The sequence below is a fragment of the Taurulus bubalis genome (genome assembly GCF_910589615.1).
Source record: "Taurulus bubalis genome assembly, chromosome: 3".
Classification (NCBI taxonomy): Eukaryota; Metazoa; Chordata; class Actinopteri; order Perciformes; family Cottidae; genus Taurulus; species Taurulus bubalis.
This window is the reverse complement of record NC_136591.1, coordinates 33,884,392-33,899,891: the sequence shown is the minus strand read 5'-3', so window position 1 is coordinate 33,899,891 and position 15,500 is coordinate 33,884,392. Positions and strand designations below refer to the sequence as shown.

The window sequence follows — 15,500 nt, the reverse complement described above, 5'->3', positions numbered from 1 at the left end:
GCTCTGCCTGTATTCTTTTCCCTCAGGACTCTCTTCAAGTTTGTCAAGAAGTTCCAGGAGGCTCTGAATGGTTCGAGTGTTCCCTCTCTGGTGGAACAGGGAAGCAGCGCCGGCTTGGACAGCGTGGACGCCAACCCGGAGGAAACGCCCATCCATCGGGTTCACAGGGCACTGAAGAGCAGCCTGCCTGGGAAGGGCAGAGATCTGCAGGTACAAGTGTTTCCATTGTTATCCATTATTGTGAAATTGCTTTTCTTTTTAATCAAACTATTATTTATGGTGATGAATGAGTGAATAACTGATGCTGACCTGGGTATTTCAGCAGGAGGGCCCAGAAGAAGGAGTTGATGCTTCATCGCTACAGGGACGTCTGCCTGTTCTGTCCAGGAAGATGAAGAAACTGTGTGTCCAGCTGTTGAAGAAACACCCAGTGCCTGAGCTGGCTGAAGACCTGGACTGCTTCACTGGTAAGAACCTCACTTGTAAATAAGAAACCTCAACATTTAATGGACAGACTGATTTGATGTTTCCTGAGCCTGGAGGAGAGCGAGAGGAGTAGCCGGTCTCTGTAGAGACCAGAGACTGCATATAAGAAGTGGACGTAGTCTTCGTGATGTCACCCATTGGTTTGTGGACTGTGGTTTTGAAGCCTCTAGTTTTGTCATTTTGGCTGTCGTTTTTTTTTACAACCAGTGACTATATTTGTACTACGGAGGAATGACGCGGTAGACACGCCATACGGCTCTGTTAGCAACCTTTTAATCACAGGGTAGCCACTCCCTAAAACTTACCCTTTTATCGTGAATTGTACCTGTCAATCACAAAGTAGAACATCATGCTGTAATCAAGAAGACTGGAAACTAATGATAGAGACCATAATCTCATGTTTACTGAGGTAATAAATCAAGAGCGAAGTAGAGTCATTTTCTCGTCAACTTCTTTTTGCAACCAGAGGAGTCGCCCCCTGCTGGTCAGTAGAGATAATGCACGTTTGAGGCAATTATACCTAGCCAAGCACACCAGGCATTTTTCATTACACCACAAATTGCTTTATTATATTATAACGCTGCTGCAATACCCTCGGTGTAAATGCAATGTTCTTTCCCCCCCCAGGTGAGGTCATCAGCAACCTGCGGGACCTGCAGAACCTCACCATTGACACGTCAGCAGAGAAAGATAAGCAGATATCTGAGGTCAAGCACATCCTGCAGCAGAAGCAGAGAGCTCTGTCAGAACTGTTCAAGATGCTCACAGAAATAGGTGAGTTTTCCTCCAATTTAAAGGCGTCGCTAGTCGTTTAAGACTCGGATGGGAAGGAACTGTCTTTAAACTTCTCTATGGATAATTCTCCCATTTAGGTCTGTCGTACCGTAAAGGCCTGAACTGGAACAGAACTGTTGACCCGGAGCAAACGCTCTGTATGCAGCCGCTGGAGATGATCACCGCTCTCTCTGCGGTCAGGAACCAGGAGCCGGCCGAGAGCATGTAAATACAAGTTGTTCATAGATGCACTAACAGCCGAGTGACATTGTATTACTTTGGTTAACCACCGCCAGGTCAACTCTAGATTGTGTATTCTGTGCTCTCTTAAAGACACTTTCTCTGCGTTCTTGGTGTTGCAGGTTGTTTACAGAGTTGCTGCCCGCATGGGATGGATGTCAGAAGTACTTCTACCGTTCATGGGCCAGGAGAACAACCCTGCTGACTGCTCTTCAGCAAGCTGCCAAGGTCAGACACGAACACTGATGACAACTTACTGAACATAACAACTTGTTGCATTTACCTCTCTTACAGCCGTCTGTCTGAAAGTTGGCTCTGTGGTTTGACACTTGTTTTGGCGCTTGTGTTTGTGTTACCGTTTGGTTGTAGGAGGTGGGTGTGGGCAACATAGACCGCTGTCGAGGTTTCTCATCTCACCTCTTCAAGCTGCTCCTCAAACAGAGGCAACGACTGGCCAAGCTCACGGAGCAGTGGGTCCATCTCAGGTCAGTCTGCCGCCACACGACTGTGTTTACGAGACGCCGTGTGGAGCGAGGGTTTGACTTCAGAAGTGGTCGCGTTTCCATTTTTGCTCCAAGGAGCTATTTCCTTTACGGTCTTGTGTGAAATTAGCTCTTGAGTCACTGGAGCAGAGGCAGTAGAGTTGCGAATTGTAATTTGAGCTTTCTAATGAACAGACAAAAAAAAGCTGTAAAGAGTGATTCTTTATTGCTTGCAAGCGGAGAGCAGCTTACACAGACACGTATCAGAGTGACAGTGGAAAAGACTCACACGGACCTGTGTCCGTTCCTTTGGTATTTAAAGGTTCCTTCCCTGTCCGTCAGATGAAGTTAAGACCACCAATGAAAATGAGCCGCACCCTTTGAAAAAGGCCAAAATATGAGTCACACAACCAAGTCTTATGTTCTTGTTCCAACTATTAATACAATTTATCAGCAGGTGCAGACTTATCTATTCACCCTCGTCCTGTATTCGGCCTTGAGGAGAAAACAGCAATATTTCAAGATAATTGACTGGGAGCCTAGTTTGTGCTTCCACTGGGAGTATTTGGGCCTTCCAGTATATATTTTACCATTACAGTATTGCCCTAGATGTTAAACTTGCATTATTTTAGAAGAAAGAATGAAAACATCTCGATTATGGAAGTTTTTTTCAATAATAGTAAACTTGGGGGACATGTGCCCATATCCCTGGAGGAATACACCCTTAGTATGGAACAATAATATAAATGCTTCTGATATCATTTTTACTTTTTATGAAGCCATACATAACCTGTAGCTAGAATGTACCGGATGGCTTGATTTAAGTTGAGACGATCCACAATGTGTTGCTGTGCTGTTAAATACTGTCGCCTGACCTATCGTCTCACCACGCTCAGGTGGCTAACCGACAGCGTCCAGGCCATCAAGGCCCACCTCCAGAGCCACAGTGAGGACGCAGGCTGCGCCCTCCCGCCCCAGGCCTCTCTCCAGGGTTGGGTCAGCAAGGGCCAGGAGCTGGCTGCCCAGTGCACCACCCTCCTGCAGCAGCTGACCTGGATGCTGCAGTGCTGCCCGGAGGACCCCCAGCAGAAGGAGGAGACCAGCAGCTGCAGGCAGCACACCTTGAGGTGTCCGTCCCCGCTGGCAGCGCAGCGCCAACCCCCGGGCTGCCTGATCCGGAGGGGGGACGGCGCCTGGTGCCAGCTCAACCAGCGCATGAGCGCACTGTCGAACCAGACCCGGAGCCTGAAGGCGGAGCTGGACAATGTGGTGCAGCAGAACTCCGAGAGGACGCTCCACACGTGGTAAAACACTATCACCTGAAAAGGTTTTATCTGAAATCTGGCGTAGCAGTGACAAAAGCGGCCCAAAAAAACACTTTTATTTTCCACAGGAACCATTTTGTCACGTGCTGCTCGGCCTTCGACCAGCTGGGAGCTGTGGCGGCTCAGATGCCCAGCATGGAGCAGCTCTTCACCCCGGACGCGCGTGTCGGCGGCGCGGACAGCCAGCCGGCCATCACCCGGAGCCTGCAGTATGTCAGAGGACAGGTGGAGGCTAGCATCACTGAGTTCACCACCTGGAAGACCCAGCTGCTCTCCCTGGGACACCAGCACTCAGGTGAATGCAACGAGCCGAATGCTACCGTTCCTTCCAAGTATTAACAACCGACATCCTGCTCACAGACGTGACAAACTGGACTGTGCAGTGAGAAGAAATCCCATTTTGTACCATGAGTTCACAGTTCCTCTGCTTATCTCCCCCTCCTCACAGATCAGCAGTCCGCCTTCTGTACCGAGTTCTCTGCTGAGCTGGAGACGAGCATCAACACGGTGCTGTGTGCTGTCCAGACGCTCGTGAAGCGAAAGGAGACGGAGCAACAGAGGCAAAAGGAGCCGCAGTGTGGAGAGACAGGTGAGCGATGCAATAGTTTTCGCAAGCTGTGCAGACATTAACTTTTCAGGCACCAAATTCTGAGCCTTCACGTCTTTATCTGTAGCATAAAGAACATTAAGTGTTGATAAATGCATCAATGTAAGACTAAGGCCGTCTGAACATGCCTTGACAATTGGCACTCCATGTGCTGCTATTGGCATCTTCCAAAGTCACCGTGATTACTTGTTTTGTTCAAACGCTCATGTGAAGGAGACAAAGTAGACCCAGTAATGTAAAAACATCTCAATCGCACTACTAGAGGTCTGAAACATTTTAGATTGTTGATGTCCAGTGTTGGACAGTGGCGACGCGGCAAGTAGTGTCCTAACTTACTACATTTCTTGGTAACGTGGTGGTAGTGATGTCGTTTGCTGATTTCAAATGGCTTTTCAGTAGCTTAGTTCTCATTGTTCAAGGAGTGAGGTGGGATCCACACAAGCTACATTCCCCCATTTTATATCAAAAGCGCTGACTTGGAATGAAGTTGGTTCAATGTAAAGCTTCATTTAATGTCTTGTAACTGGTAGCTTTCCCAACGTTGTTGCCGACTCATGAATGACAGTGTTCTTAAAATGTCCTCAAAAGCTGATGCATTAGAATGTCATGTTTTTGATGTCATGTGATGTTTCAGAGGGTGCTGAGGCGGAGGAGGCGCCCATGGAGGACCTGCTGAAGCCCGGCCACCTGACTCGGCTCCTGGAGGAAGGGCTGGCAGCTGAGGTGGAGGCTCTGTGTGTGGGAGATGTTAGCGGCGGGCTGGAGAGGCTGCTGAGCCGCCTGAGGACACACCGAGACTCCGGTCAGCCACCACAGCTCCAGGTACCAAGAACAGCTGCTCGCGTGACCTCTAGAATACTTTACCGCATTTAGCTGCATTTAAAATGGAGCCAGCGCCTGTGGCTTGATTCAGTGAGCCCATTCTTTGTGTTCATTCTTATCCTTACTAATCCACACTCGTATGCTCATATGATGTTAGACAGGTAAAGTGATCCAGTTCATTCTAATTGCTCCAAACTCACCGACTGAATTGATTTCCTTGAATAGGAGTGGGTCAAGAGTTGAAACCATGATCAACAGTGCAAAAAACACAAATTATATTGCGTGACATATTTGTATTATTATTTTTAAGTACTTAACTACATTTTTCCAATCAAACTGTATATAATTTAAAACTACAATGAAAGTATTTTTTGACCATTGGTCCCATTGATAACAGCCAAATGGTTTTAATCGAAATGTGAATAAATCAGTCAAAGTGTCTGCGATTTAATTTCCCTTCACAGTTTGATCATGTTTAGGCATTAAACTCATTTAGATATTTTTTTTAATTCAGAATGGGGCATCCTAGCTGGGTTGCATTTTGCCATCATGCAGTGCCATTAACGTGTGCGTGTGTGTGTGTGTGTGTGTGTGTGTGTGTGTGTGTGTGTGTGTGTGTGTGTGTGTGTGTGTGTGTGTGTGTGTGTGTGTGTGTGTGTGTGTGTGTGTGTGTGTGTGTGTGTGTGTGTGTGTGTGTGTGTGTGTGTGTTCAGGAGGTGAACAGAGCGTGCAAGATGCTGGTGCATCTGGAGCCTCTGTTGGGGATTTACACCGACACGGTGCGTTACTACGTGGCCGCGTCACTGGCAGCGCACCGGAGCACCGGCAAGCTGCTGTCTGTGCTGGCCAGCATCTTCACTGAGCTCGCCCAGAAGGTACGGACAGCACAAACGTTACTCATGCTCATCTGGACAAAAAGAAAAAGTATTGCATATGGGTATATACCTTGAGGGGCAAGTGAGATCTCCTGTGAAACGAATGAAAAAAAAGGTTTTGGGATTATCTTGAATTTGCATTTTTAAGAAGCGGTATTGAAATGCAGCCAAACAAACACACAAACTGCAAATGCACAGGAAGGAATTTACTGAAAGGAAAATCCAACGACTGAACCCAAAAAGTCTGCAATCTGTCACATGGTGGTGAGACGGGATCCTTGATCTTTTGAACATTTCACACAGAATGTGATGTAATCCAGTGGGAGTGAAGTGCAATCTAGGAACATTTTCCACACAGGTTTCCCCACTAGCAGCACCTTTTAGTCTGTGGTTTAAAAGTCCAGAGAATAGCTAAAGCAGCATGTGAAGTGTCTGCTGTTGCAGTGAGACAGGAGCTGCAATTGTAGAAAATTGTAGAAAATTTAATTTATATATTTAACTTGGAAGCTGAAATGTCTATTAAATGTAGAAATCTCCAAGAAAGATGATGCCGGGGACTCCAGACAGGTTTAAGTGTTTAATCTTACCTTATTGAGTTGTCGCAATATATTTTATGGGCTTCAGTGCTGATATCACCCGAGATCAAACTTTTTATGGAGTCTTTTTTTTCTCAAGGAACTTAGAAAGTTATCCTGGCAAAACCTTTTTTCTTCACTTGGTCTTAGTTCATAAACAATGTATGAACTCAATTAAAAAGCTACTAAAATCAGACCAAATGCATCTCAATCCTTTCCCCCCCCCTCAATTGCCTCTCAGGGCGTCCGTACAGGCGTCATTATATGAAGGTTATGGAGTTGTACGTGATTTGTTGTGGCCTCCTCCCCAGGGCTTCTGCCTCCCTCAGGACTTGCTGGCCGGAGCAGGCGGAGAAGGTGCCACCGAGTTTCACGACTATGAGGGCGGAGGCATAGGAGAGGGCGAGGGCAACAAAGACGTCAGTGACAAGATTGAGAATGAAGATCAGGTAATTTTACTTTGCAAAGTCTACTTACTGTCTTTCTTTTTTTTTTGTAAGCTTTCAACTCCATGAGCTGAGTTTGTAATGAACAAAGAGCGAACTCCATCAGCTGCATGAAAACTCTACTCTCACAATAATAATACAACTGACGTGTCATTGGTATTTAAAATAACAATATATGGCATGTCTAACTCAGACATGTAGAGACTACGACAGAAGAAACAAAGAGTTATTAATGAGAACTTTATCTGAAAGTGCTGAATGTATGATAAGCCTATCAAATGTCTGATGTGGATCCTTTGACCAACACATTTCTCACGAAGCTATCCACGCATTCTTCTTCTTCTTCTTCTTCTTCTTCTTCTTCCAGGTGGAGGACACTTTCCAGGAGGGCCAGGAAAAGGAGGAAGACCAGGATAAAGGGAAAATCGAGGCGGAGGACAACGCTATCGAGATGTCGGACGACTTTGATGGAAAAATGCAAGATGGGGATGAGAATGAAGCAGGTAACTTGGAACTGTCTGTAACCCACTGACTTAATGGGGCCCCAGTGATTTTGGGCTTTGACACACTTCCAGTTTTGTCTCTTGACTTCCGGTTGCTACTGCTGGCTGTGGTTAAGACAGTGAAAACTTTAAATGATATGTAAATGAACGTAGAAACGTCTCCCAGGATTCCCAGCCGAGTGTATTTTTTGACTTTTGACTCGTGTGCAGGTGAAGATGATGATTCGGCTAAAGAGGAGGAGGAGGAGCTGGATAAAAAGATGGGTGACTTGGGTGAAGGACAGACGGAAACTCTGGATGAGAGAATGTGGGGGGATGACGAGGATGACGAAGAGGAGGAAGGAAGCGACAAGGAGGAAGAGTCCGGCCAGGGCATGGACGAGGTACAGAGCACAGCATTCCCACAAGGCTTAAGAAGGAAACATTTTTATTTATTTAAAAAATGGAGAGAAAAAACCTGCGCTGCAAATATTTCTCCTTGCTGATTTTAAATGAAATTATTATTTAACCCAGATGGATGTCTTTTCTTTTTTGGTTTGTCAATGTACCCTAATTTCCTGTCAACACTGTATTCTTAGGGTGAATCGGAGATGGTTGCTAAAGACGACAACCTGGATTCTGCAGACCCCAACAAAGACAAGAAACACCAGGACAAAGACGAACAGATGGACGTGGAGGAGAAAGAGAAAATCAATGAGCAAGGCGATGAGGTAATGGTTTTTATTAAGAAGTGAAGAAATTCACAGATGCCCCGCCCCCCCTAAATCCAGAATTAGCAACCGATATTTCCATCACATCGCACATCGCTTACTTCGTGGCTTTGCTGTATTCTGATCCGTGCTGTTGCCGTTTCCCAGCGGGAGTTTGACGAGAATGAAGTGGACCCCTACCACGGGCAGCAGGACAAGAGGCCGCAGCCCGACCCCATGGATCTGCCCGAGGATCTCAACCTGGACCAGAAGGAGGAGGCTGGAGACGAGGGAGAGGGAGAGGGCGAGGGTGACGGTGAGCATGCAAAGCAATGTGTAAAGTGCATGTGGCCACGGCTCTGCCGTGGTCAATGAACATAGATTCTACCTGGCAACAGAAGTTCGTGGTTGACGTGGGACTACAAAGAAAAGTCAGGACTGTGATTTCAAAGGATATTGAAGGGAATGAAGTGGACATGAGTTCACTCTCAGCTGGCCTCCACATATATTTTCTGCTGCGACTGCTCAAGTAGACTTAGAAACAGCTGACTACCAGGGGTGTGATGCTATTTGTGTAAGTACCGGAGCACACGGTTTAAGTGATGTCCCCATTGTTCCTACAGTGGAAAATGTACATAGATTAATGTATCTGACCACACAAATCAAATGATCAACAGACTTCATGGATTATGTTGATAAATGGGGGGGAAAGAAGACCATCGCCATTTACCGGAACCACGGTCTCATTTGTTTCTGGTAGTTACATAAATCCGGGTATCACAGTTTACATTTAACACAAACTGTGAAAACCGTTTCCTTATTAAAACGAAGGCAATGACATGACTGTGTTTGTTTGGGCAGTTGGATCAGATCAGTGAATTGTTACACTAAGGCTTTTTCCCCCCTCTCTTCAGACGAGAACCCATTCGACATTGATGAGAAAGCCACGGCCCAAGAGGAGGAGGAGGACGGGCAGAAAGATGGAGACGACGAGGTGGAGGAGGGAGGAGAGAAGATGGACGAGGAGCAGCCAGGAGAGGAGAACGACCAGGAGCCCAAGACTGAAGGAGAGAAGGACGAGGAGGAGGCAGGGGGAGAGAAAGCAGAGGGAGACGAGGAGCGTGCTGACGAAAAGGAGGAGGAGGAGGAGAGAGGACAGGAGGCAGGAAAAGAGGAAGAGCTGACTATTCCAAATGACAAAGGACCCAAACCAAAGGTGTGTATGTCAAAGAACCGGTGCACCCTTTGTGATGAGCACAGTAGCTGTCCAAACACATTATTTTGTTCTGTGTGTGTCACTGTTTGGGACTTCTAATGCTTACAGGAGGAGGAGGAGGAGGAAGGAGCAGGCGAGGATGAGGAGCAGCCCGAGTCAGCTGAGAGGAAAGAGCACAACACGGACGGTCAGACCGGAGAGCAGAACGTTCAGAGCGACACGGCTGTGGAGCTGGCGGGAGAGGCATCGGAGAAAGACCAGGCCAAAGAGGTACGCTTCACCTTGGGACGTGGATTCAGACCCGCGGGGGTTTCACCTCGAATCAGGAGAGACGAGTCCACATGGGCGGCAGGTCTGAGCCCTCGGGTCTTGATGCGTGGTTTCGTGTGACAGCCTCCTCCACTACAACTTCACACATACAGTACAACCTTGTTAATATATAGAATATAGACTACTGTAAAAAAGGAGGGCAGATCATTTACCAACATCTTCAAAGATACAAACATCTAATACTGCAATTATGTAGCAACAGAGTGAAACAAAAAAAGGTCATTGAGGAAGTTGGCGGCTTTATTCTAGGTCCTGGCAAGAGTTCTTGATGAAAATATTCTGACAATTTGTGACATTTAAGTTAAAATAAATATAGAGGGAGTCCTGGTGACAGTGGTAAAAAAAAAAAAAAAGAATGTAAGAAATTGACTTGAATTTGATCTGCTAGAGATGACTAAAGAAATACAATATTATAGAGGCGTTTTAGCGTCTGGTCCATTTATTTTTTTTATTTTTTTTTTTTTTATATCCCGCTGGATTAGACCGACGGTTATATCTTATATTGTAAAATATATTGTAAAATACAAGCGCTCACTGCGAAGGTCATCGAGCATTTCCGTTTTTTCCGGTTCGTCAGGAGCACGGGTGCGGGGCCGCTGACGCCAGCGAATCGGAGGGCCACCAGTCAAAGCTGACGGCACGGGTGTCTTCCCAGTTCCAGACGCAGAGCAAGACTCAGGTACGGCTGGAGAGGACTCTCCACTTCTTCGTCCCGTTGTTTTTTTTTTTAAATCCATCTTATCACAGTGTTTCTAAATGGAGTGTGGCGTTCCAGAGCTTCAAGAGAAAACCCGGTCAAGCAGACAACGAGCGGTCGACGGGCGACTACAATGAACGCGTCAACAAGCGCCTGCGCACCGTGGAGAGAAGTACGGACCGCACCGAGGACAACCGGCCGAGCGACGCCAAGCAGGAGTCGGACCTGTACGAACACATCAAGCAGGGAGAGGCGGGCTACGACGCTCAGACATATGGTCAGTGGACATTTCAGACTTTTTTTATTAGCCGTCAGATCAAGTTTTCAAGAGGATGCATTGGATGACACGTTGAGCTGCTCTTTGGCGGTTCTTTCTGTTTCCAGATGTTGCCAGCGCAGACCAGCAGAAAGCAGCCGGACCTCACCAGGATGATCAGAACGATGAGGATGTAGCCATGGAAACGGATAAGCAGGAAGAGGACCTGAAGGCTGCAGAGGTCCAGGAGCTGAGGCCTGAGCAGCTTGACGCTACCAAGGCCTCCCAGAAAGGTGACAGCTTTCTTCTTCTTTGATTCTTTATCATTTTAGAAACTTGGTTTTTTGGTATGTTTAAAACAAAAACAAATGTATTACTTAGTTTATTTGTATATCACATTCAACAACAAGGCGATTCAAAGTGCGTCACATAAAACCATTAAAAGTATCAAAACATAATGCAGAAGAAAACAAGATTTAAAAGCAAATTAAGAACATTCATTAAAACATAAAAAATTTCCATTAAAGGCAACAGCAAACAGAATTTCTCGCCTTGTAAAAAATGTGCACTTCCCATGACTTTACCTCCTCCTCTTCTCGTGCAGGTGTAGACAGCGGGGAGATGGAGGTGCAAAAGCAGGAAGAGGAAGAGGAAGAGGAGAGGCGCAAGGACCGACAGAATCCCAGAGAAGAAGAGCGAGCAGCCAGACAGAACGAATCCACAATCCACACAGTTCCTGAGCTGCTGATGGACACCATGCAGGTAGAGAACTACTCTGTGTGAAGCAGAAAAGTACAACGAAAAGAAGGAAGACCAACATTTGACCTTAAGTGTCAGGTCTGAGATAAAATACTGCTTACGTTGTATTGAGTTGTGTGTGTGTGTGTGTTTGCAGAAAGTAGAGAGCGACCCAGAGGAGATCAGGAGGCAGATGGAGCTGCAGCTGGAGGCGTGGCACAAACTGGCTCCAGGAACTCAGGAGGAGGTGAGGCCCACCCACTTATTCTTTTAGCGGTTTAGCATCACATCAAACATTATACATATCAAACATTGATCGAGGGGCATCTCACATTCACATGTATTTCTGTGCATTTTGAAGAATCACAAGACTGGAGGGGAAACGGCAAATCGATGAAAGTTCCTCAATTGTCTTCTTCTCCTCCTCCATAATTTAAAAGTCTATGACAAACTCCACCCGACTGCCAATTATCTTTACTTTACCTTAAAGTCTAAATAGAAGGAATTTCACGGTCTACACACAATATGTCAAGAGAAGTGTCTCCATAATGAGCCATATCCACAAACTATATCATTGTGAGTGTTTGAGTCCCAGGTTGTAACTTGTTCCTCTGTCTGTGTTCCCAGGAGAGTGCAGCATCGTCCATGTGGCACCGGTACCAGACCTTGACCTCCGCTCTGTCCCAGCAGCTGTGTGAGCAGCTCCGCCTCATCCTGGAGCCCACGCAGGCCGCCAAGCTCAAGTGAGGAGCAGCGCCCTCACTGCCTCATGTGTTACAATGGACGCTTTGAATGATTTCTTCATTTTGTTGTCTTCTGCGACGACACGTCGAGGCTCTTTGTTGACCCAGCCCTGATGCCGTGTGAACAAGAGACACATTCTAACTGTGTGTTTTCCGCACACAGAGGTGATTACCGCACGGGGAAGCGTCTGAACATGAGGAAGGTCATCCCTTACATCGCCAGCCAATTCCGCAAGGACAAGATCTGGCTGAGGAGGACCAAGCCCAGCAAGAGGGAGTACCAGATCTGTCTGGCCGTGGACGACTCGTCCAGCATGGTGGACAACCACTCCAAACAGGTGAGGGAGCCCTGTGTGACTCTTCTTAGTGGTGAAGCTTTGCCATGATTACATTAGGTAGAACGTATAAATAAACTTCAGCTGTGTGTGTGTGTTGCAGCTGGCGTTTGAATCCCTCTCGGTGATCGTCAACGCCCTCACTCTGCTGGAGGTTGGACAGGTGTCTGTGTGCAGGTAAGGTTCTGCATTTATAGTGGGAGACAACGAGGTTAAAAAAAAAAAGATACATATTGTGCAGATGAAATTATGGCGCCAGGTGACCAACATCTAGACCTGAAAACCTAACCTGCTTGTGCGTTCAGTTTTGGCGAGCAGGTGCAGCTGCTCCACCCCTTCCAGCAGCAGTTCAACGACGACTCGGGGGCTCGGATTCTCCGGCTCTGTCAGTTCCAGCAGAAGAAGACCCGGATAGCACAGGTGGGAGTTCCCCTTTTGTACGGCGCCTCCTTCGGCTGTCCTTCGCTGTTACCGCTCTGCGTGAACTATTAGATGTAATGTTTGAAATAAAACGGAAAGGAAGAACCGAGAGGCAAGCAAGACAAATAAATTCTGATCTGAATTGTTTTCCCTCCTGTGTTAATTAATTTACAATGTCCGGCTCATTGTGTTTGCTTCCACTAGAGGGTGAAGTGCACCGTGTTCTAAATGGGACTAAAAGCCTTCTGCTTTTCCCTGAAGGCGGATTAGTGCTAATTTGAATACTTTTCTATCCGAAAGAAAGACACGACAGAAATGCCACTTAACTTAAAGCTACAACACAGACTCGCCCTCAAGGAAACATAAATGCTTTTAGCCTTATTATACTCTCTTATATTAACATGGGATTTTTTTCTCAATTGCCTCTTAGTAGTCAGAATACATTTTTATTCAAGCTACTTAAAAATGTCTCTATTAAGGAACACAACCTCGAGCTGGCATACTGTATGTTGACACTGTTCCTCGCTTTATTTCTAAATGGAACAGTGCAAGGTGCTTCACCTGAGACGGATACAAACAGATCACATGAAAAGAGTACAATGAATCAAAAACGGTCCAGATGGAAGTAACTGTACAGCAATCCATGATGTCAACCACGGCTCTGCATGCAGCGTGAAGTGTGTCGCTTTTAAATATGCTCATTAAAACACTTAGTTCTTCCTCTTGAATTGGATGCTCTAATGCTCCTTAAACGTCCTCCTGTATCTCCTCTGTAGTTTCTGGACACCTCAACGAACATGTTTCTCGCGGCCCGACAGCAGATTCCTGGATCTCTGAACTCAGGTGAGGACTCGACCTGCATGTTTAAATATCCAACGAATATATAACGGCCAGCTCAATAGATCAGTATGCTGTTGCCGTGAAATTCTGATTAACCTAAGGCAAGTTAGTTGCCTCTCTCTGCTGATTGTGTGGACCTTGAATTTTTTTGCACTAATGCAATACAGAAGTTTTTACAGCATCTCAAGTCACTTAAGCATTCAGCATTCATACAAGTATTTACCGGTATGATCAATAACCTGGCCTAATCATAAGGAGAGAAAAAGATCCGTTTCAAATATCTGATGGACTGATGAAGGTTTTAGTACTTTTTAGTACCCGTAGTGGAGCTGGAGAGAGAAGATGTATGTTGTTCAGCTTTAAAGTTGCTCTAATCATTATTTGTGTGAAAGGTGTTGCATATAGTGAGGACGCAACGGAGAAGTATCGGCCGATGCTCCAGATCTCGTCAGCCTTTTTTAAGCCTCCTTAAGCTGATTGTTTTGGTTTTCATGCCCACAAGTTCATCTCTCATCAACAGTAACACAAAAAGAATAAACAAATAACCAAAATTCTATGTGCTACCTGTCCAGCAAAGTTAGCGACCAGCTGGAGCAGAAGGTGAAACATTTAGCGGTTAACGGCAGATCGATCCATAAGAGCAACACCAGACCTGTTTGAAGTCAGGCTAGTTTCAGTGATGTGAACGTGTTCTGCTGTAACTGCCCGACCAGCCGCATTGTCACCTTAACCTCCACTGTTCCCTTCTGTCCTCGCCCCACAGACACGGCCCAGCTGCTGGTCATCGTGTCCGACGGCAGGGGTTTGTTCCTGGAAGGGAAGGAGCGGGTGACGGCAGCCGTGCGGGCGGCGCGCAGCGCAAATGTCTTCATCATCTTCGTGGTGCTCGACAACCCCAACTCTCGGGTAAGTGAAGAAGAATTTGACCTTTTTTTTGTTTTTTTGTTATTGTATTTAATGTCCAGACACAGAGTGTAACTCTTGCACGGTGCTGTGCTGCAGGACTCCATCCTGGACATCAAGGTGCCCATATTCAAAGGGCCGGGGGAGCTGCCGGAGATCCGCTCCTACATGGACGAGTTCCCCTTCCCCTTCTACGTCATCCTGCGAGACGTCAACGCGCTGCCGGAGACCCTGAGCGACGCCCTCAGGCAGTGGTTTGAACTGGTCACCGCAGCCGACCAGTGAGACCGACAGAGGAGCCATCGTTCACAGGACGGGATAAGTGGGCGGCAACCAACTGCACAATGCCACGCTGCTGCCAGCCGCTCGGCCACAACAACAACACAAAAAGAAAAAAAAAGGACTCTAAAGAAAAAAAGACGGATTTGCCGCTGTACATGTGCCTTTATTTTCTTATTTTTACTGTAGAGATATTAGTAGCGTTTGATAGCAACCTTTGCCGTTTTTGTCTTTATCAGGGAATCCTCTCAGTTTCTTTTGTAATGTATTGAGGATTGCTTTAACTTGCACGTCTGAGATGAAACGATAAACAAAAATGTGATTCCCTTTCGTGTGAAACGCCTCAGTGAAGTCAGTCAATACCTCTGTCCCCCTCTTGTACTGTAGACCTGAAATCACGTGTGTGTGTGTGTGTGTGTGTGTGTGTGTGTGTGGGGATGTTGTAGTCGGTGTTAAAAAAAAAAAATCATTCATCTCCAATACGAGCGCGGGTGTACAGCGCTGACGGGAGAGAGCTGCATGACCGAGCGGCAGCATGGCGGTGCGCTCACGGACGACTGGCATTCGAAGGAACTCAAAATGTGCCTTGGGAGAGGAGAACGGTGTCGCTGGCGTCTCGCGCCCTGAATCAGCTGTCGGGAGGCTTAGGGGGAGGGAAGATGGATCCGAGGCACGGGCGCTGTGCCGTTGAATGAAGACGCACGTCTGCTGGTCTTCCATCCGTACCGTTCGGCTCCTAAGGGACACGGGGGCGAGCTGTGAGTTATGTGGCGATGACGTTGAAATGTTTTATTATCAACTCTGTGTTTTGTAGCGTGGACCTCGACGTGTCAGCCAACGTTGGTCATATTTAAGAGGCCGTGTCTTCATCGCGTCCATCCGTTTCACCATGACATGAAGGATCCCGACAATAAACGGT

The 15,500-nt window shown here is 46.7% G+C and overlaps 1 protein-coding gene across 1 annotated transcript in view; it reads left to right on the top strand.

The window, feature by feature from the left end:
- The window catches only part of mdn1 (midasin AAA ATPase 1), a gene marked incomplete at its 5' end in the record, with an annotated part of 49,403 nt that extends 33,903 nt beyond the window's left edge, over nt 1-15,500 (top strand). Inside the window, 30 exons of the mRNA XM_079215005.1 lie at nt 27-210; nt 323-467; nt 1,114-1,260; nt 1,359-1,485; nt 1,623-1,728; nt 1,870-1,985; nt 2,879-3,286; nt 3,376-3,602; nt 3,756-3,896; nt 4,549-4,736; nt 5,450-5,611; nt 6,498-6,635; nt 7,000-7,135; nt 7,346-7,518; nt 7,714-7,845; nt 7,993-8,140; nt 8,739-9,040; nt 9,149-9,310; nt 9,948-10,049; nt 10,146-10,344; nt 10,452-10,616; nt 10,928-11,085; nt 11,219-11,308; nt 11,689-11,804; nt 11,968-12,142; nt 12,243-12,316; nt 12,445-12,559; nt 13,336-13,402; nt 14,163-14,305; nt 14,402-15,500. Of these exons, the coding sequence (XP_079071131.1) occupies nt 27-210; nt 323-467; nt 1,114-1,260; nt 1,359-1,485; nt 1,623-1,728; nt 1,870-1,985; nt 2,879-3,286; nt 3,376-3,602; nt 3,756-3,896; nt 4,549-4,736; nt 5,450-5,611; nt 6,498-6,635; nt 7,000-7,135; nt 7,346-7,518; nt 7,714-7,845; nt 7,993-8,140; nt 8,739-9,040; nt 9,149-9,310; nt 9,948-10,049; nt 10,146-10,344; nt 10,452-10,616; nt 10,928-11,085; nt 11,219-11,308; nt 11,689-11,804; nt 11,968-12,142; nt 12,243-12,316; nt 12,445-12,559; nt 13,336-13,402; nt 14,163-14,305; nt 14,402-14,587 (4,732 nt within the window). The 3' untranslated portion in view covers nt 14,588-15,500. The remainder of the gene's footprint in view (nt 1-26; nt 211-322; nt 468-1,113; nt 1,261-1,358; nt 1,486-1,622; nt 1,729-1,869; nt 1,986-2,878; nt 3,287-3,375; nt 3,603-3,755; nt 3,897-4,548; nt 4,737-5,449; nt 5,612-6,497; nt 6,636-6,999; nt 7,136-7,345; nt 7,519-7,713; nt 7,846-7,992; nt 8,141-8,738; nt 9,041-9,148; nt 9,311-9,947; nt 10,050-10,145; nt 10,345-10,451; nt 10,617-10,927; nt 11,086-11,218; nt 11,309-11,688; nt 11,805-11,967; nt 12,143-12,242; nt 12,317-12,444; nt 12,560-13,335; nt 13,403-14,162; nt 14,306-14,401) is intronic.